Source organism: Mesocricetus auratus, unplaced genomic scaffold (genome assembly GCF_017639785.1).
Source record: "Mesocricetus auratus isolate SY011 unplaced genomic scaffold, BCM_Maur_2.0 Super-Scaffold_100691, whole genome shotgun sequence".
NCBI lineage: Eukaryota > Metazoa > Chordata > Mammalia > Rodentia > Cricetidae > Mesocricetus > Mesocricetus auratus.
Window position 1 is genome coordinate 47,572,253 of NW_024429267.1, and position 21,520 is coordinate 47,593,772.

Below are 21,520 nucleotides of genomic sequence, written 5' to 3' on the forward strand. Positions count from 1 at the left end.
AAAATCACAGCAGCAAATAACTAGCAAAGTTGTGCTGTCCAGTCCTCCAGAATCTGAAATTAATAAACATTTTCCACGGGGCCAAGCATTCTTCAAGAAAATGAAAATAATCTAGAATGTCCTGAAGGCAGGGCATGGTAGTACATACCTGTAATCACAGGTCAGAAGGACCCCAAGTTTGAGACCAACCTGGTATACATAAAACCTGTCTCCACAAAATCTTTTTCTGGAGAAAACTGGGGGATAATGTGTAAAATCTGCACTGAGTAAGCTTCTATAATTCTCTGTATAATCTGAATTCAATCCCCAATGGGAAGTAGGGCTTCACTTCTGGTGTGCTGCATGTGGTATATTGGGCCATCAGCCTTTGTTAATCTTAAACTCATGTCTGTCATAAAGGGCAGAGGCTAGTGGCTCTCTCTGAAGCCCCTTAGGAGCTACATGGTGAGGTGGGGAAGGGGCTTTGATTCTGAGCTTGGGGTTGATGTCTCAGACTACTGCCATGAAGAATGGAGCTTTTTTCTTGCTGTTCTCTGACAAGGTAAGCAGAGCTTTGCCGCTTCCCTCCTTCCTCTTCCCCCCTTTCTTTCCCTTGCCCTCTTCTCGTGCCCCAATAAAACTTCCCACGTTAGAAAAAAGAAGTAATAACTAATGGAGCCAGGTGTAGTGGTGCACGCCTTTAATACCAGCATTCAGTGGGCAGAGGCAGGTGATCTGTAGAGTTTGAGGACAGCCTGGCCTACACAGAGAAACCCTGTAGTGGGTGGGAGGGAAAAGTCAGTGACCCAAATACTATTATTAATACTCAGGTACCCTCCAGGATCAGCTTGCCCTGTTCTGGCCCCTGGCGAAACCAGAGGTGAAAAAGTCCCTGTCTGGTTGCTGTGTGGAAGTTGGAGGTGCCTTTAACCACTTATATCCCACCCCCAGAAACCTTTGCATGTTCTTGTAGCTTCGTGGAGAGCAGCCATGTAACCTGTGCTGGCAGTAGCTTTACCCTTAGGAGAAAGCACTGCCCTAAGTTTTTTAGGACCTTAGCAAAATACCAGTACCTTAAGGTGTAGTGACCACAACCTGTAGGTAGGCCCCTCACTCTTGATTCCTTAGCAGCCTATCATTTTATATGGAACAGTTGTGGGGTTAGAAGTAGCTCTCAGGGATTGTGAAATTGTCTTTGCCTTAACACTGACAAATTTGCAGTAGCCATCTGGATTGTAGCATGCCTTAGTCTATGTCGGGTAACTGTTGTGAGGTGCCTTCGTGTATCCCAGGATAGCTTTCAATTTCTGGTCCTCTTGCCTTACCTCCTCCGTGCCACTGTGCCTAGCTCTGGGTCATCCTACTCAGCAGCATCTACAGGGTGGTTCTTGAGCAACACTGGTCATCTGCAGTCTAGTAACTTTTGTGGTTTTCTCACAATTGGCCCAACTCTGGAGCTAATTCAGAAGCCCTTTCCAACTGATGACAAACCATTGTTTTGGCAAAATGTCCACATTCAGATATGTGGCACCTGACTCTGGATGAGAACACCTCTAGCATGAAGTTACATCGTCAGCACAGATGCTCTTTAGCCCCCACCCCCTTCCCACCAGAAATGGTGGAAGCAGGTCTGTTGTAGATCATCACACCCAAATAAGTTTGTCCCCAAGCCTGGTCATTCCGTGGTGGTGGTACTAATAGCATAGCAGCTTTGTATAGTGACATGCTTGTGATCCCAGAATCTGGAAGGTAGAGGCAGGATTAGGAATTTAAGGCTGGCCTCAGTCCTGTTGGTTTGAGGTCTCAAGGGGTGTAGGACATAAACAGATGAAAGAGGAGAGTTGGGCTGTGCTGGAGACAAGTCTTCTGTTGCCCTGCTCTGCACCCTGGTCCCTCTGATACTTAGGGAAGGAAATGGGGGTCTGGAGAAGTGTCTCAGGTTAGAAGCACTTGCTCTTGTAGAACACCCACGTGGTGGCTCATAACTGTAACTCGAGTTCCAGGGCATCTCTAGTCTTCTGGCTTCCTGAATACCAGGTACGGTGTGGGCACATACATGTACATGCAGGCACAACACACACACACACACAAAAATGAATTTTTAAAGGGTGAAATGAAGAGCCCTCACATTTAGATGAATATAATTTTAAAGAAGAAATGCCAAAATTTCAGTGTGTTGGTGTTTATACTGAGGATTTAAAGTCAACAGATGTTCTCTATCCAAACCAAACTATGTAGGGTCCATTATAATGTGAGCAGTGACAGTAGCCCCCTGATAAAGCCACTGTCTTTCTTTCTGTACATAAGGATGCATGCAGCAGTCATAGCAGTGGTCCTTGTGGCTTGGCTTTATCAGCAAATTGCCAAAACCCAGGAGGAAACAGGCCTGTAGAAGCCATTGCCACGCAAAACATCTCAGATGGTACACGAGCGAACAAGGGCGTGATGGAGGCTGCAGCCAGTAGTTAGTGTCACTGCCTAGTTCACATACCATTCCTTCAGCCCCTCTGCCTTCATATACAGACCTGCCACTGATTGACACTGGTTGCCAGACCCTGTCATGCTCAAGTCTCTGCTCAGGCAGACTTGATGCTAAATCTTGCTCTTCTTACCACAGACCACTCCCTGAATGAGTTTTTTTCCTTGCTCAATTTATATGTATGGTCTAATTACTGTTCTCAGTGCTAGGGAGGATCATAATGTCAACAGCTGATATTCTTTTAATTCAAAATTGGTGCTAGATAAATAGCTCATTGACGGCACTTTTCGTGCCCTAGGTCATGGGTTCAATTCCAAGCAACACACAATTGAACTAAGGGGTAACAAAATTTGTCTCCAGAGAGAACATAGTTAAGGAATGAGATATTTCACATTTGATACCATGTGTTTGTTTTACTGATCAAAACCCCAGAATTTAAAAGGATAGTTATACAAAATATGTTAAGGATGGGAAACAAGCTAGGGTGGATAGAGGGATTTGGTTGGTTTAGTTGGCCCTAGACAGGGGTTACAAGCATGAACTACCATTACCAGCAAAAACAATTATTTATTTTGTGGTACTAGGAATTGAACCTAAAGTCTGTGTTAGGCAGATACTCTCCCTAACCCTAAGTGAGAAAAGACTGCTCGTTGTGCCCATGCACTAGACATGAAGGCCCTTGCCACACAGACTGGCCCTAGAAAACAAGCAGCAAATATTGGCTCCCTCTTGAATGGAACTCCAGACTCAAGGAGCTGGGACAGGTGTGGCTGGTTGCCACTCCATGGATGCCACCTACAGGCCCTACAGAGCCTACCTCTGACCCAGGTACTTAATAGGATATAAAGGCCTAACTGCATGAACAGGACAAGTGGACCTCACAGAAAACACGGTAATAGGAAATCGAACTTTTCGGGCACAAAGTTTGCCAGGCTGGGGAAACGAGCTGCAGCGTTGTGATGGGAGTGTTGAACAAAGGCAAGCCCACGAGGAGATTCATGTGAGACGTTAAATGACAGCCTCTCCATCTTTATCATATTTGGTATCTGACAGACTTAGGAGCATCAACACCAGCATCACCCCATGTCCTTGGGCTGAGCAGAACATAATCATTTAGGTCGATAACAAGACATCAAGAAATAGGCTATTTGGAGGCTGGAACTACTAGGTGTCTAAGTCTGCCTCCCCTCCCAGCAGGTCTCCCAGTAAGCAATGAACCCGAGTCACGTGCCATATCCTGTGTGCATTGGCAATGATCTAGACCTTGATCTAACCAGAAACTTGGGTTTGGGCAGTACTGCTCATCTGGAAAACTATGCATCCTGGGGAAATAGGAAAGGATTCAAAGTCCGCCCTGGATTTAGAGAAGGCAAGGTAAAGTCCAAGTATTGGGGAGGGTCTCACCCCCTGCCCGAGTAATACGTTGAGTAGACCTGGTTGTGCAAGATCTAAACTAATGGCTTTGGCTGTGGACGGATTAAGTCTGATCCGATTAGAGCCTAGGCCTTCGTATTCGCCTCCTTGCCAGGTTCTGTCGACGTTCGCCCGCTCTCGGGAAGACTCAGACGGGGAAACCTTCCCTGCCCCGAACATCGGGTTGGCGCAGAAACCCGGGAGTCGGTACCCAGTCCCCGCTGCTTTCCACACGGGGGGCGCGGGCTTCCGCCCCCTGCGGCCCTCCCGAGCCCCGCCCCGAGCCTGCGGGTGTCTGAGCCCGCGACGTCCCGCCTCCCTGCGCGCGCGTGGCGGGTGGGTTCCTAGGAGGTCCGCGGCCGAGCGCGCTCTGCACAGGGAGCGCAGGCCGCGCAGGCCGGCCCTGCGGGCTCCCGCCCGTGCACCTGTCGGCTTCCCCCTGCAGCTCTGCTGCCGCCCCGGCGCGCCCGGCGCTCTCCGCGTCCGGTGCCGGGGGTGGGGGGGTCTGTCTGTCCCCCTGGCGAGGAGGACCGAGCGAGAGGGGCCGGCGTCAACGCGACGTGCAGCGGGGCGGGCGGGCGGAGTGGGGGCGGCGCCGAGCGCGGCGGCGGCAGCGGCAGGCGGCAGCGGCGGCGCGGGAGGCGGGGAGGCGCGGCGCGCGGAGGACAGCGGCTGACGGCGGCATGCGGCGGCTCATGCTGCCCACCGTGGGCTGAGGCGGCCGCAGACGGGCGGCAGGCGCGGCGGCCGGGCAAGCCGAGGGCGCAGCCAAGCCGCGCGCACCGCGCACGGCGGCCGGGGCTCCGCGCAATGGGCCGAGCTGGAGGCGGGGGCCCTAGTTGGGGGCCGCCGCCAGCGCTGCTGCTTCTGGGGGCCACGCTCGTCCTCACCGCTGGGGCCGTGCCGGGTAGGTACCCACCGCGACCGCGATCCCAGTCAGCCCTCGCGCCCCACCCCGTGCCAGGGTCTCGCTGGCTTCAGGTCCAGGTGGAGTCCCCAAGCCGTGACAAGGGGGCGGGGCACCGCCTGGCCTGCAGCCGGGGACCTGGGCGGGAAAGGGGCGCAGGAGGAGGAGAGGACATGGGGGGTGGGGGACACAGGCCAACGGGGAGCAGCCGGTAGCCTGTGAGGAGACAGCAGGGTGGGCTAGGGTGGGGGTGGGGGCGGGGGTCTCGAGGTAGGGGCGGGGTCTTGAATGGGGCGGGGCCTGGGTGAGATTTGTGGGCGGGGTTTGTGGGCGGGGCGGGGTCCCGAAGACGAGGATGAGCCAGAGTTGGTGGACTACCCTGACCTTGCCTCCCAGACTGCGGGCGTTGTCTGGGGCGGGAAACCATAGGCAAGGTGTACTTCCCGGGCTTGGGAGGTAGACTCCGGGGAGAGCCTTAAAAGTGGGGCGTGGCCTTGGAAACCGAAGGAGAGTCCCCGGGTGGACCCTGGTCTACTTCCCTCTCAGAGCCCTCTCACCCCCACCGGCGACCTTAACACCCTGCCCCTCGCCCTCCCACAGCACGTGAAGCAGGCAGCGCGATCGAGGCTGAAGAGCTGGTGAGGAGCGGCCTTGCATGGGAGCCGCGTGCCAATGACACTCGGGAGGAAGCCGGCCTGCCCGCTGATGGGGAAGATGAGACCTCGTGGAGAGCGCCGGGCAGTGAGCTGGCTGCCTTGGGCCCTGGGGTAGGGCCAGAGGAGGCACTAGAGGCATCGGCTGCAGTGACTGGCACTGCTTGGCTGGAGGCAGATAGCCCAGGCCTGGGTGGAGTGACCGCAGAGACTGGTAGTGGCGACGCCCAGACCCTCCCAGCTACTCTCCAGGCTCCTGATGAGGCCCATGGGTCGTCTACAATGCCCCCTGCCATCCCTGAGGCTACTGAAGCCGGTGGACCTCCCTCGCCCACTACTCATGATAAGCCTAGCCCAGGCTCAGAACTCCCTGAGAGCCCCTTGGAGGTTTGGCTGAACCTGGGAGGTAGCACACCCGACCCTCAAGGGCCGGAACCCACTTATCCCCTTCCAGGCACTCTAGAGACCCAACCGGCCTCAGATATAATTGACATCGACTACTTTGAAGGACTGGATAGTGAGGGTCACGGTACAGACATGGGCAGCTTCCCAGGCGCACCAGGAGCCTCAGAGAATCACCCCGATGCTGAAGGAGAGACCCCTTCCTGGAGCCTGCTTGACTTGTATGATGACTTCACCCCCTTTGATGAGTCGGATTTCTACCCCACCACATCCTTCTACGATGATTTGGAAGAGGACGAGGAGGAGGAGGAGGAGAAGGATGCCGTGGGGGGTGGAGACCTGGAAGACGAGAATGACCTTCTCCTGCCCTCTCAAAAGCCTGGTGTGGGGCCTGGGGCAGGACAGCCCACCAGTCGGTGGCATGCTGTCCCCCCACAGCATACTCTGGGGGTAGTCCCTGGCAGCAGCATCTCCCTCAGGCCCCGCCCAGGAGATCCAGGCAGGGACCTGGCCTCAGGTGAAAACGACACAGTGTGTCGAGTTGGCTTTGTCAGGCACAATGGCTCCTGCCGGTCCTTGTGTGACCTCTTCCCAAGTTACTGTCACAACGGCGGCCAGTGCTACCTGGTGGAGAACATAGGGGCTTTTTGCAGGTAAGGGAGTGACAGGTGTTCCCGGGCTTATCAAACAGTGCCTGAGCAGCGTAGATGGGTCAGACTCAGCATCGGGGAGCATTTCAGAGGCACGACTGCCCAGAGAAGGTACATTCACCACCCAGGATACACATCTCATCTGTAATCTCAGCACTGGGGAGGCTGGGGCAGGTCAGTTGTGAATGTGAAGCCAACATGAGCTACATGGTTCCCCCCCCCCCCAAAAAAGACTTTTTGTTATAAAAACCAACCACTCAACTTTTAAAAGCCAACTGGGGATTTCTCCGAGGGCTTAGGAAAGCAGCCTTCCTAGTAAAGGAAGCAGGCCTGCAGCCCCGCTGGGGATGGCTACAGAGTACCTGCCAAGCTGTATGCATTTCGCCAGAGAGTTTCTCTGAAGCGGTGTGGGCATGTAAAGTCAAAGGGAAATCCCAGGAGAGCCCCTAGAGCAGTCACACACACAGGTGAAGTCAAGCTGGAGCTTCTCACGAAATCTTGCCGCCTGTCAATGTCCTTCCGTGATTTTGGGTGGTGACTGGTGATTGCCTTTTGGGGGAGAGTGAAGTCCATAATGTTTTCAAAGAAAAGAGTTTAGATAGCTCTAAGGACATCACCTAAAGCCACCATCCCACATCTCATGAGGGATTTCTCGGTCACCTCACCTCTGGGAATGCCTTCACCTACCTGACCGAATACACAGCTGCCTGTGGAAGAACTGAAATCAAGGGTGGCCTGGGCCATTCTGTTCGTTTTTGTTTTTGAGACAGGATTTCTCTGGGTGATTCTTTACACAGTGGAGAACACAGTCTTGCTCTTACAAGACCTCTGAGGAGCCTTTCTGTTCTCCACATATCTTTTATTTATTTATTTAGAAACAGGGTCTCACTGTATGACCCTGGCTGTCCTGGAACTCACTTTGTAGATCAGACTAGCTTTGAACTCATAGAGTTCTGCCTGCCTCTGCCTCCTAGAGCTGGGCTTTAGGTGTACACTGCCATGCTCAGCCCATTTTTGGTTTTTTGTTTGTTTGTTTGTTTGGTTGTTTGGTTAGTTTGGTGGGGTTGTTTTGTGTTGTTGCTGTTTGAGACAAGATTTCTCTGTGGCTTTGGAGGCTGTCCTGGAACTAGCTCTTGTAGACCAGGCTGGCCTTGAACTCCCTGTGTAGCCAAGGATAGCCTTGAGCTCCTGAACCCCTGCTTCTACTTCCCAAGTCCTAGGATCATGTGTCTGAGCCACACCCAGCCATGGCTCTTTCTTAAGTACCTCAGTGTTTCTTTTTGTTCCTTTATTATTTTATTTTATTTGGTTTTTCTAGACAGGGTTTCTCTGTATTATTTTGGAGCCTGTCCTGGAGCTCACTCTGTAGATCAGGCTGGCCTCGAACTCACAGAGATCTGCCTGCCTCTGCCTCCCGAGTGCTAGGATTAAAGGTGTGCATGTTCCTTTATTTTTAAGCACTTAAGTTTTGGCTGTAGCATCTTGGCATTGAGGCTTGAGTTCCAGTGTCTGATGTCATTTCCTAGATAGTCATGGCACTAGGATCATCCATATAGGATGTAACTACATAGTTCTAGTAGGAGTTGTCCAGCCATTTCCAAGAGTAATTTCTTTGATCAAAAAATTATGGTGATGGAGAAACATAGCAACTAATGACTGTAATACCAGCACTTTCGAGGCCAAGGCAAAAGAAACAAGCTCAAAGCTAGCCTCAGATACATAGTAAGTTTAAAGCCATCCTGACTCAAAAAAGAAAGAAAAAAAAATGTTGTGGGACATTAGAAAGAACTTGCCAGTTAAAGACCACCAGAAGTGTAAGAGATCCTGTGAGTCTGTTCTATCTTTAGTCTGGAGAACTATAGTGGTGACTTCAGGCTGGGGACAGCAGAGACTCCGCAAAAGTCATCTTTCATCCTACTGGAGGCCTGCCATTTTTACCTTCAAAGTGAACTTCCCAACACAGTGTGAGGTCTGGAGCTCTGGCTGCCTTCGGAGGACTGTGGAAGTGCCTAGAACTCCTGATCCTCTCAGGGAATTCTCTAGAAGGAGAAAGAGTGCCCTCCTCCATAGTCGGCAGGACTGTTCTCCCCACAGGAGGACTTCTCCCCACGGCCTACACCAACCCCCCTCGCTTAGCTTCTGTCCCAAGACCACGCTCAGACCTCCCCTCCCAGGGTCCTGCTTCGGCGTTGCACTCCCAGGCCTGGTGGCTGCTCGCAGACTGTTTTACATTCCACTCACAGGAGACTGCTGAGTGTTTCCTGGTGCAGACTGCAGCATGCCTTTGTCTCCGATACCCTGACCTGCTGCAAGGAGAGGATCTGAGCTATGGAGAACTTTTCTAGAACACTGGTTGAGAGGGCCCCCACCTAGAAGGGTCTGCAATCCCTGGCAGCCTTAAACAGATCGTCTGTACCTCCCACTGCCGGGAGATTTAGATGGAAAACAAAACTCTCTTATTAGGCACACCTCCCCACCCCGTTCTGCATGTGAGGTAGCCACTTTGCTGGTGCATAATTTCACCTCTGTACCTCTTTTTCTAGCCTGTCATTCACCCAAGGTTCATGTCCTCCCTCCTTTGCCTGCCTCTATATCCTTCCACATCTTTCCTCTTTGAAGCAGCCTGGTTCCCATGGAAACAGCAATGTCATTGGAAGAGTTGGAGCCTGGGAATGTCCCCAAGGGCAGGAGAAAGTCACTCAACAAAAGGACAAAAACCCACCCCGAGGGATTGATTTCTCACTATGTTGGCGGGATAGTTCTCACAGTCCTGAGAAGCTTTAGGGGCAGAACCTTTGGGGCTCTAGGGGGTAGGAAAAGAAAATCCACCCACCTCTGTGTGTCAGTGTCATGTGAACTGGGTGACAGTGCTGCTCAGTGCGGGGCAGGTCCCAGGTCCCAGCGTTTCTCCTCAGCCACATCGTCGTCTTTAGCCCAGAGCCATGGCAGGCACAATTCTGGGAACCCTTGCAAGGGGAAAGTCCAGGATTCCCCCCCCCACCCCCCCCCACCCCCCACCCCACCCCACCCCCGTCACTTAACACTCATGTAACTTAGGATTTTACTTCAGTTTCTCTACATTGCTCACCTGGCCCGTTTCACAGAACAGTTCTAACACTGGGGTGAAGACAGTGATGGGATCTGCTGGGATTGGGGAGGCTGCCATCCTGGCCACTCCGCCGAGCGGCTATGGAGCTGAGCTCTTGCTGTGGCTAAGACTGCCTGCGCTGTCACCTGAGCCCCTCCGTGTCCTTGCAGGTGTAACACTCAGGACTACATCTGGCACAAGGGGATGCGCTGTGAGTCCATCATCACCGACTTCCAGGTGATGTGCGTGGCCGTGGGCTCCGCTGCGCTCGTGCTGCTCCTGCTGTTCATGATGACCGTGTTCTTCGCCAAGAAGCTCTACCTGCTCAAGACTGAGAACACCAAGCTGCGCAGGACCAAGTGAGTGTGTGCCCTGCAGCCTCTGCCTCTGTCGGCACCCAGCCCCAGCCGCGGCTGTGCCCGGGAGGGCCCCTGCACCAGTTCCCCAGCCCTTTGGCTCATGCCAAAAGGTCACCCAAGTTTATCTATTTATACGTAAAATCTGCCAGGTGAAGTCCTGGGCCTGCACAGCTGCGAGCCAGCCACACTCCAGCGTCCGAAACCCAGGAAAGGGTGTAAGAGAAGGCTTCCAGCCCATGCCAGGTCCCTAACTAAATAAATTACCACCCCCTGCCCTCCCTGCCTCCACCTGCTTCCCTAGTCTTTGACACCCAGTGGCCAGCGAAGGAATTTTGCTCACTAATCAGTATGAAGTAACTTAAGCCCCTTCAAACCTGCCATTATTTAATATCAGCTTCTCCTCCTCAGTGGATGCTGAGGAGAGAGATGTTATTGCCACACTGCATTGCCTTTTAAAGACTCACCCTTTAGGCTAGGGGGTTAGCTCAGTTGATAGGATGCTTGCCTCCAACGCTCAAAGCTACTCAAAGTTAGAGTTTGATCCCTTGCACCATGTAAGTGGAGAGTGACAGTATGTCGCAGCACTCAGGAAAGATGAGAGCTCGAACATCACGAAGTCAAGGTCAGCCTCAATTACATAGGGAGGTTGGGGCCAGTCTGAGCTATGTGAGTCCCTTTTTAAAATATGAATAAAAAGAGAAAGGCTCACCCTCTGAGAGCATGCCCTCCCTGTGTAACAGCCTCTTCCTCATTGTTGGTTCTCGTCTTTTGAGAGTGCACACTAGTCTGCAATAGTCCCTTCAGGAGTGGTTCATTTACTCTTAGTAAGTTGTACCCATTCTGCATACATATACGCAGGCTTGTGTACATACACACGAATGCTGCTCAACCCGATCCCAGCATAATAGAATTTATCAGTGACTGGGGGGGCGTGGTTAACTCTTGTGTCAGTTAAGGACCACACAGGAATACAGGGTCTCGTTTTGGCTCTCAGATTGTGCCTGCTATGCATCTGAGAGCTGACCCATGTTTACTGTTAAGGCCACACCCTGAACACTCAAATGTGACCTTATGCACTAGGAAAAGATCTCTTTGGTCACTAAGCAAAATAAGAACCTTTCAGTGTCACCGGAGACGACTTGGCCAGCTCCCTTGGGACCCGAGACGGCTAAGACCAGCCTCGCTTCCCTTTTCCTCTCGCCCCTGTGGGTCCCAGGGGCCTGGCTCTCCCTCCAGAGGATGTGACTGAAGGACTTCCCTGGGTCCTGGGAAAAAGACAAAACGCCATCTGTTGCTCCTGTGCTGGGTAAAGACAAGCAGTGTGTAGACAGCACAGCCCTGTGACCTTGCAGCTGACCGCCGTGGGGCGGAGGCCTCCTCCTTTGTCCCTGTGCATTGAGGCAGGGACGCAAATCTGTGCACATGATCACTCCAGAGGGACACAAGCCAGGCCCTTGGCTGCTCATCTCATGGCTACACCAAAGCCATGGGTGTGCGGGGAGTGGGGACCTGGGGCCACTTCAGTCAGGGCAGCTGCTGGCAGGGTTGCCTGAGAAGGGGCGTCACTGCTCTGAGAATGCCATGTGCAGATGCTACTGACAGTTATTGATTCTAAGACACATCTTTCTTCCCACATATTAGCATCTCTGAAATTGGATTGAGTCGTACAATTGCTGGCATCGTACAATCACTGTTGGCCAGATGGTTGTCTTGATGCAGTTGTAATTGCCTGGCATGCAGAAACACGGTCATAGTTGTTCATATCATTGGCAGTTCTTTAAAGTCCCAGTGTGCTACTTCAAGTATAAAAGTCCCAGGGGACAAGAAAGTATTGGATTGGCTTAAGTGGCTGAAGTCCGTTCCCAGTGGCAGTCAAGTCCTGGTGCGTCTTACTGTATCGACGGTGTAATACGGTATTTAACAGTGGAGCTGAGGCATTGCTGCTGCTACTACAGTTTGCCTCAATCACTTGACACTTTCCCTTCTCTCTTCTGTCTTTCTAGCAAATTCCGGACCCCATCTGAACTCCACAACGATAACTTCTCCCTCTCCACCATTGCTGAGGGCTCTCATCCAAATGTAAGGAAACTTTGCGACACCCCCTGTGTCTCCTCCCCCCATGCCCGTGCCTTGGCTCACTATAACATTGTCTGTCAGGTAACTCGCTTTCTTCACATCCCCCTTCTGCATGCTCTGCCCGGCCCCATCTCAGAGTAGGAAGTCTCCGGCAGCTTTGGAGTCAGCTTAGGGCAACCCAGTGGGGCAGGGAAGGTGGGACGAGCATTCCTGGGCATCGCTTCTCTGACAGGCTGAGTCACAGGTACTGGAGCCTTCTAGAAGGCCTATGACTTGAAGCTGATCATTGTCTTTTACCTTGCATTGCTGGGGAATTTCCGGGTGGTCCCTGAAGCCAACAGTGAGCACAGAAACCGTTAGACTTAGTAGTAGTCTGGAGTGGGGGCTGTTTTGGTTTTGTGAGACAGGCCTCACTGTCACTGACTAGCACTGGATTTGCAGTGGATTCTCCCACTTCCATCTCCCAGTCCCTGGAACTGTAAGCACGAACCACTCACATGACTGACTGGTTTTCCTTTTTGAGGGACAGGGTTGAGGGGGCTAAAGTTGAGACAGGTCTCATGTAGCCCAGGCTGACCTCCAACTTGCTATAAGTAGCCTATGATGGGTTTGAACTCCTGGTCCTCCCACCTTTGTCTCCTAAGTGTGATTACTTGTGTGTATACCACACCTGGCTCGGAATTCTGTTCTTAAAAGGGTAAGTTCATACCCTTTTATGAGCCCAACAACCAGGTCACAATAGACCATGTTCTGAAGACACTGGCTAACTGACCAGCCTGAACAGTACAAAATGGATTGCTCTCAGAGAATTTTAAAAATAAAGTAGGAGCCATCCAAACCAAATTATATCACATCTAGATCCAAGAATGTTGCACACAATGCAGGCTCCATGCTTCCAGATGGGCACTTTGTCAGTATACCGATCACAGTTACACAGATGGGGTACTAGCCAAGATGCTCTGGCCGGGGCAATGGCTTGGAAGCAGAGGTTTGAAAGACATTTTGATTAGATCTTAGCAAATCAGGACTCCTTGCTCCTTAATAGTCTAGACCGTTCTGTCCAGGGATCCCTCCCGTAAGTTAGCAATGTTTCCTATCTGAAGCTGACTGTGCTGACTCACAGTGTAATCCCAGCACTTGGGAAACTGAGGCAGGAGGATTGTTAATGAGTTCAATCATCACTTGAGCCCTTGTCTGGGAGAGAGAGAGAGAGAGTTTGAGGCCAACTTGGACTATATATCGAGATCCTGTCTCAATAAATAAATACATAAATAAATAAAAGGACTGAGAAGATAGCTTAGTCCGTGAAATATATTCAGTCAGGGTTTCTAGATCACTGGAGAAGGACGGTGTATGCAGGCTCTCTCGGCTTCTCTGCTGCCATCTTATAGGATGTGGCAGCAGATGTGACCAGTATGGAGTTTCTCCCACTTAACAATGCAAATGCCCTCAGGAAGGTTTGCTGCTTCTGCAGCTTCTCAGTTACTGTCTCCTCTCCCTTCTGAAAGACATGAAGAAATAGTTCCTCGTAGAACTGCATGTCTGCATGAGCCTGCAGTTCTCCGCTGGGCTCTGTGGAGAGTCATAGTTGAGAGACCCAGCTTTGAAAACAGCAGAGAGCAGGGTAGCTGCCTTGGATCTGCCTCAGGAGGGGCCGTGGGCTTGGCTGACACAGTAGTTGCCCAGCCCTCAGGGAAGTGGTAGTCTCCTGGCTCCTCTTGGGTCTTGAAGGTAATTTTCAGCTGAGGAGTTACACCAAAGATCAACCCATAGTCCCTACATGCACATGTATACCATGTACACACACACACACACACACACACACACACACACACACCTTTTCCTCCCCTGAGCCTGCATGTGTATGGGAGCATGTATGTCATCTCACTGTGCAGGTCAAGAGGATAATATGAGAGAGTTAGTTCTCCCCTTCCACTATTTGAGTTCCAGGGTTCAAACTCAATCCATTAGGCTTGGCAGCAGTCACCATTACCCACAGGGCCATCTCACAAGCCCAGTTTTATAAATTTAATCGAGGTTTTGTGTTTTGTTTTGTTTTTGTAGAAGTAGAATGAGTTGGCCATCTTCCTACCTATACCATAAACTCTGTCTGTCATACTCTTAAGAGATTTCAACATTTTGAAACCTCTGCTGCTCTGGGCAGTGTCTGTTACCTTCCTCCACTCCTCTGAGCACAGGTGAGGCATTGTCACCTGTGGCACAGCTCAGTCTGTGTGGCTGAGCCGCTCTCCTGGAGACAACCATCAGGGAGAGGGCTGGAGAACGCGTAGGAAGGGCCAGGTGCACAGTCTGAATGAAATCACCTGAAACCCACAGGCAGACTGCCCGGCCCTCAGCTGCCCTGTGTGTCTCACCAGTCCAATCAAAGGGAACACCTGGGTCCTCTGAAGATCTGAGCGTGTTCCCGGGAGTTCTGTTCATCCGTTTTCCCCTCATGGTCCCTTTAGCACTTTTGTCTCCTACTTAAATCTCTTCTGCTTCCCAGACTGCACTTGGCTGTGTGGTGACGCAACAGCCCGCTGCCCTTTGCCTTAGAGGTTTGCACCTGGACATGGGGGATCCAGGCCTGAGCACTTTACCTCTGGGCATGGGGTGCCCATATGGCTGGGGTAGAGCACTGGGAATAGGGGGTCCACAGTGGTTCTTGGGATGCATGCCAGGTGTCTGTTCTGTTCCCTCATGGCCAGGTACGTCTGCCAAGTCAAAGGCAGATGGTCCATCTGCTGTGGATTCGGTGACCTTGGACGTAACAGGATCAGCTCTGGAAGAGAAAGTTGGGCTGAAGGAACCCCACCTTAACTTAGACCCCCCTCCATCCCCTGCTCTCTTTGCAGGAGGCTGTAAACTTGTTCAGGACCCCTTGTTTGGGATCAAATCCCTGCTTCATACTCTTAGGATCTGCTCCCTCCATCCCGTGGTCCAGAAGGCAGTTTTCTCTATAGCTCAGACTGGCTTTGAATTTGTCATCCTCCTGCCCCAGCCCTCCAAGAACTGGGATCGCAGGCCTGAGTCACCAGGCCTGGCTGGCAGTCCCTGAGCCCATGAGAAGTGGCCTCCCCACCTTTGTGACATCAGCGCTCTATATAAGTCACACATTGCACTTTTTCCCACTATGTGCCCCGAAGAGCATGTGATAGGGTGAGAGGCCTTTGCAGGAACCCGAAACCAGGTTCTTAGAGAGAGGTGACCACAGGCCCGAGTGTGCTTCTCTTGGGCTTTTCAGACTGTCTTACCTTTTTGGAGTTGGGGAAGTGTCTCCTGCATTTTGGGCAAGCACTACCATGAGTTGGTATATATCTCTGTATCTCCTGCCCCTATCTTGAACCTGAAAGTGACTAAAGCAAGAATGAGCCACTATGTGGTGTCACTTAACTGTAATTCAATACTTGGAAAGACTGAGGTAGAAGGATCATTAAGTCAGCCTGGGCTACACAGTAAGACCTATCTCAAAAACTAAAAGTAGACAAGCAGAGTAAGAATTGTGTTTAGGAAGCTGCACATTGTGTGATTCTGGAATGTGAAAGACAAAAATAGGAGTATTAGGAGCACAAGTTCATCCTTGTTTGGGCCACATGAGACCCTGTCTCAGAAGCAAATAGGGCTTCCAAGATGTCTCAGCAAGTGAAGGTGCTGCCACCAAGCCTGATGACCTGAGTTTGATCCCTGGAATCCATATGGTGGAAAAGAGAGAACCAACTCCCACAAACTGTCCTCTGGCCTCCGCATGAGCACTGGGGCACCCCCCATAATACCAATAATTAACTAGCACCCCCATAATATCAGTAATGAACTTTAAAAGGTTTAAACAGGAGCTAGAGAGATGAGAGTGGAGTTCTGAGCCCTGCACTCCCATAGCAAGCTGGGCTGTCCATGCACATCCACAATCCTAACTCCAAGGTAGGCAGAGGCAGGAGTATGGCTGAGACTTCCTGGCTCCCAGTTTTGCTGAGAAAACAGAATCTGGGGTTCCACCTCTGTTTCCAAAGAATAGATGGAGGGTGGTAAATGAGGAGCCGGAAGCCCACTCTGTCCATTACAAACATCCAGCACATGTGTGCATACACTCAGAGACATGCAGCACACATGTATGCACATACCCAAACACACATGCAGCACACATGTGTGCACACACAAACACATGCAGCACACACGTGTGCATACACTCATACAAACACAGGCAGATAACTAAATATTTTTTTAAAACTAATCTGGGGGTGATAGTGAATGCCTCTAATTCTAGCACTTGGGAGACAGAGGCAAAGGCGGGAGGATCTCTGAGCTCATGGCCAGTCTGGTCTACACAGTGAGTTCTTGGACAGCCAGAGACTCTGAGACCATATCTCAAAACGAGGTGGTGGCACACACTTTAATCCCAGAGAAACCCTGTCTCAAAAAAAAATATCTAGTGAGATAAGCATATTCTCTCCTTTAAAAAGTGTATATGTATGTGATTGTGTGAGCTTATATACACCACATGCTTGGCTGGTACCCACAGAGAACAGAGATTATGGGACCCTCCTGAACTGGAATGATGTGGGTGCTGGGAACCGAACCTGGGTCCTCTGGAAGAAACAGTAAGTGATCTTAACCACTGAGCCACCTCTCTATCTACCCCTCTTGATTAACATGAGCCTGTCTGTGTAATCAGGAGAGTCTGGGCACTTACAATGGCTACTGGGGCTGAGGAGTCCTCCCTGCAGTGGCTTTGTGGGAAGGAATGGGGCAGGAGTTGCCGTGGCAGCCCTCTAAGCACTCCAAATGAGAAATTGGAGGCCTGTGCAGGTGTGGGCTTCTGGTAAACCCTTAATGGGCAAATACAGCCAAGGCCAGGTGCCTGTTCTGGACACAGGTGGACCTCCAAGGTGCGTTCTGAACCCTCAGCTTGGATTTAGGCCCACACAGAATGTGGGAGGCCCCGGAGTGAATTCTGCAGCAGGTACAGTTCTGATGGCATGAGGCCCATGCAGTCTTTAACATCCAGCTCCAGTTTCAGAGAAGCCACACTCAGGTACACATACCCACACACAGATGCACACATACACAGAACTAAAAATAATAGTAAGCACAGATTTCCTGGGAAAATCTTTAAAAAAGAAATAGCCAGGTATGGCAGTGCATGCCTTTAATCCCAGCACTAGAGAGGTAGAAGCAGCCTGATCTTTGTGAGATCAAGACTAGCCTGATCTACATAATGAGTTCTAGGCCAGCAAGGGCTACATAGTAAGACCTTGCCAATAGACAAACAAATAAATAAGTGGACCTATTTCTTCCTCATCTCTCTTTGTGAGAAAAGATGAATGGCCTGAAGCAAAATTATTCATAATCTGGTTACGTGTGTCTGCCTGCCTATTTGTTTTTGAGAGAAAATCCCACACAGTACAGGCCAGTCTTGAACTTGCTATGTCGCCAAGGCTAGCACTGAACCCACATCCCTTGAGCTGAGGTTTCCTGTGAACCTCATGAAGATGACTTTGCTCCCTGACCGCTGCTCTCAGCCTGCTAGGAAACCCTGACATGATTGCTTTGGTCCTTCTGCCTGTAGCTTTGCTCCCCGACAATCCCCCAACTCTCTCCTCTTCTAGGATGACCCCAGTGCTCCCCACAAAATCCAGGAAGTTCTCAAGTCCTGTCTGAAAGAAGAAGAGTCCTTTAACATCCAGAACTCCATGTCACCCAAACTCGAGGGCGGCAAAGGTGACCAAGCTGACTTGGAGGTGAACTGTCTCCAGAATAACCTGACCTGAAACAGAAAGAGAAGCCAGGAAAGGGGGTGGGGGAGGGAAGGACGCTGTCTCCTCTTGTACAGTTGGCTTCTCGTAACCATTTGTTAAGCTTTTCTTTTTCTGATCTCATGGCATGCTCCGATGTGTTTTGTAGGAGGGGAAAACACTTAAAATAAGCAAAGAAACCGAGCAGGATTGCATATATTGGATCGTTTTGTCTGTGCTGTCTGTGCATTGCTTCTGCAGCTGGGATTTCTAAACCTCTGCTGTTATTCAACTGACTTTTTTTTTGTACTTTGACCCACCTTTTTTTGGAATACCACTTAAAAAACAAGGTTCTTGAAATAAAACTTTTTAAAAAGCTGTCCACTCTCTTAGGGTCCTGGTGTCTCCTGCCTGCTAATTGCTGTGAGTTCTGAGTTCCTCCCTCTCTCGTGGAAATTGTGTGCCTAAAAATGTGTCTAAAAATGTTTGAAATGGGGCTGGAGAGATGTGCAGAGGGCTAGCGTTTGGTTCCTATCAAGTACATACATGTACCTGATTGAAAAAAAAAAAAGGCAGCCGGGCGTTGGTGGCGCACGCCTTTAATCTCCTTTAATCACAGCACTCGGGAGGCAGAGGCAGGTGAATCCCTGTGAGTTCAACAGGCTCCAAAACAATACAGAGAAACCCTGCCTCGAAAAACCAAAGAGAAAGGAAGAAAGAAAAAAAGAAAAAGAAAAAGGCTCACATCCATCTACAGCACAGGCTCCACAGGATTGGATGCCCTCTTCTGGCTTCTTCCAGTGTCAGGCATGTGTATGGTGCACACACGTGCATGGGGACACAATGCTTATACACAAAATGCTCTTTTCTTACATTTAATCTTTGAAATCGTGGCATTAGTGACACATCATCTCAGGCTGCCCTAGTAAACAGACCGGACTATGCCTTGGACAGTAGAGCATTTTCTCACAGCTCTGGGGATAGAGGTGTCTGCAGGATTGGTTTCTATTGAGGCCTCCTCCTGGCTTTCCAACAGCTGTGTCCTTTGCGTCCTCACTGGGTCATTTTGGGGAAAATGCCTGGAAAGAGGGTGTAGTACAGGATCATCCCCCAAGGCAAACAGCTACTATCTTAGGGAGTTTGGCTGCATCCACTAGGCAAAGATCACCTCGGCTGGGCTTGTTGACCATTTGCGCCCTGAACAGAGAGGCAGGGAGCAGTCACAGCTGTTGTATCCAATTCTGCCCTAATTGCCCACAGCCTCAGGGAGGAGTATATATGGGGTGGAGACTAGAGGCTGGGGCTCCATCCATGGCAGCGTGTGGGAAAGTCACAGCTTGTGGGGGAAGCACCTAGGCTCCGGTGTTAAGTCCAGTAAGCTCATTGGTTTTCCCAAAGTGAACTTTGAAGGAACTGTTCCCTGGTTTGTTTTGGGGTCTTAGATGGAGGAATAGATGTTGCTCACATCCCCTCTCCAACCGAGGAATTTTAGCAACAGAAGGAAATGTCATTCATATCTTTAGGTTTTGTTTTCTGAGATAGGGTCTCATGTGGAAACCTCCTAGGATTGACGTTTAACCCCTACCTTCCCTCCTCTTCCTTCCAAGTGCTGGGATTACGAGAGTATTTACCACACCTGGCTCTTCCTGTTCTTGTAAAGACTGCTTCTGGGGCTGGAGAGATGGCTCAGCACTGGTTGCTCTTCCAAAGGAGCTGGGTTCAAATCCCAGCACCCACATGACGGTGAGATTTGATGCCCTCATCTGGATGCAGACAGAGCACTGTACACATCATAAATAAATCTTAAAAAAAGATTTCCTTAAAAAAAAAGCACAGCATTTAAGCCTAACTAGCTCTTGAAAGGCTTTTTCTTCAGTTACCATCGCTTTGGAGGTTAAGGAGTCAATATGTGACCCTATTTTAGGGGTGAGCACAATTCAATCCATATTCTGTCACATCTACCTCTTGAAGACAAGGTACAGCAGGTATAGTGGCCTTTGATCCTAGCACTCAAGAGGCAAAAGCAGGTAGAGCTCAGTGAGTTTGAATCCAGTCTGCTCTACAGAGTGAGCTTCAGAAAACAACAAAAAGTTGAGGTCAGTGGGTAAAGTGCTTGCTGCACTAACATGAAGACCTGAGTTCAGATCCCCAGCCCCCGAGTCAAAGCTCTGCACGGCAGCGCTTCTGTAACCCCAGTGCTGGGAGACTGGGAGTCCCAGAGGCAAACTGGCCAACCAGGCTAGCAGAAAACACTGAGTTCTGGGTTCCCCGAGAGACCCTGTCTAAAAAATAAGGTGAAAAGGAAGGTAGCCATATATCTGTGTCTGAACAGTTGAGTGTGTCCACACACACGTACACACACACACAGTGAAACACTTGAGAAATAGACACTAATAACACTGTGTCTGCAATACAGACTTGTAGAAAGAGTTCAGAAAAGAGATTGGAAGTGGACTTTGAGGGACCATTGAGATGGCCCAGTGGGTAAGGCTGCTCGCTGCCAAGCCAGACATTGTGAGTTTGATCCCTTGGACCTACGCGGGAAAGGGAAGCAACTCCTGGAAGTTGTTTTCTGCCGTCAATAAGGGCAGATACGCACACACACTAAGAACAACAAAGCCGATTTTGAAGACTAGGACGTCCTCCCGAGTGGCACAAGAGATGAGGCCTCCATGGCAGAGGTGGGGGTGAGCCACTGAGAAACGGGGTGCTGTGTAAGCAGACTGTATGGGAAGGAAAGGTTCAGCTGATGGAGCTGGAAAGGGCCTTTGAGGACAGACTGCAAAGACTCAGCCATCATAGGCCTGAATCGGTCAGATTTGCTTCCTAAGAAGCTAGCAGGAGACCAGACTCCAGGCAGGCCGGGAACCCAGCTACTTAGGGGACGGAAGGAGAAGATCACAGGATCTCCAGCTGTTGAGTGAGCTCAAGGCCAGCCTAGGCAACCCAGTGGCCTATCCAGCCCAATATATAAAAAGGGAAAGGAGAACCCGAGTGCAGCTCGGTGCTGGGACACCTGCTAGGCACACACTGCACCCTGGGATGGACCCCAGCACTTCAGATGCTAACAAGGATGGGCGAGCACCAGCTGAAAAGCAGGTGTAACAATGCAGGCACTGAATGAAGATGAATTTGCGAGAGTGACATGTCCCGCGCTACCGTCTCGCCAGCAAGAACGACGCAGAACACTCGGATCCTTCTGCAGTAAAGCTTTAATGCATCTTGAGAGATAGATGATCAGCTTCTTAGAGGGAGACCCCAAGCTAAGAAACCCAGCCCCTTATATAAGCCTAGGAGCTCCGAGTGAGATGTGTAGAGCCGGGATTGGTGGTTTGCACATCACCCCAGATGACGTCACGGGAGAGGCACAGTTTAAACGGTTAACTCCAACTGACAGCGACAGTTAACTCCAACTGACAGCGACAGTTAACTCTAACTGACAGCGACAGTTAACTCCAACTGACAGCGACAGTTAACTCCAACTGACAGCGACAGTTAACTCCAACTGACAGCGACAGTTAACTCCAACTGACAGTGGATGTCAGCGCCATCTTCTAACGGCAATAGCGATAGCGAGGGCGGCTCCTCACATCTCCCCCTATTCATTTATTTTTGAAGCAATAGGACACCCACAACTTTGGAGTGGAGATAGAGGTCAAATCCCCATGTGCAAATTCGGAACATGTACAAAGCTCCTCTCCAGGGTCTTATCCCCAGAGGAAGTCCTGACCAGTCCGATGTCTTTTTCTGGGGGAAGGAGATCATGACATAGAACCTTCATGCAA

General features: G+C 50.8%; 1 protein-coding gene across 3 annotated transcripts; it reads left to right on the forward strand.

Annotated features, from left to right (window-relative positions):
• The first annotated feature begins 4,556 nt into the window (after positions 1 to 4,556).
• Cspg5 (chondroitin sulfate proteoglycan 5) lies at positions 4,557 to 18,115 on the forward strand. 3 transcript variants are annotated; one of them, XM_040740017.1, is made up of 5 exons: positions 4,557 to 4,778; positions 5,379 to 6,486; positions 9,742 to 9,930; positions 11,934 to 12,087; positions 17,610 to 18,115. In XM_040740017.1, exons 1-5 carry the CDS (start codon positions 4,682 to 4,684, stop codon positions 17,769 to 17,771), a joined length of 1,710 nt encoding a protein of 569 aa, XP_040595951.1. In that variant the 5' UTR covers positions 4,557 to 4,681; the 3' UTR covers positions 17,772 to 18,115. The 3 variants fall into 3 exon arrangements, with proteins under 3 accessions (XP_040595951.1, XP_040595952.1, XP_040595953.1); XM_040740018.1 differs by having other exon boundaries at positions 4,613 to 4,778; positions 11,934 to 12,009; XM_040740019.1 differs by lacking the exon at positions 4,557 to 4,778 and adding an exon at positions 5,192 to 5,212.
• Positions 18,116 to 21,520: the final 3,405 nt, after the last annotated feature.

What these genes read in the sequence shown, in the direction of transcription:
- Cspg5 (XM_040740017.1), top strand. Translation starts at nt 4,682, where the DNA reads ATGGGCCGAGCTGGAGGCGGGGGCCCTAGTTGGGGGCCGCCGCCAGCG. An exon ending in AACATAGGGGCTTTTTGCAG is followed by an intron (nt 6,487 to 9,741) that starts GTAAGGGAGTGA and finishes GTGTCCTTGCAG; the next exon opens with GTGTAACACTCAGGACTACA. An exon ending in ACTATAACATTGTCTGTCAG is followed by an intron (nt 12,088 to 17,609) that starts GTAACTCGCTTT and finishes CTCCTCTTCTAG; the next exon opens with GATGACCCCAGTGCTCCCCA.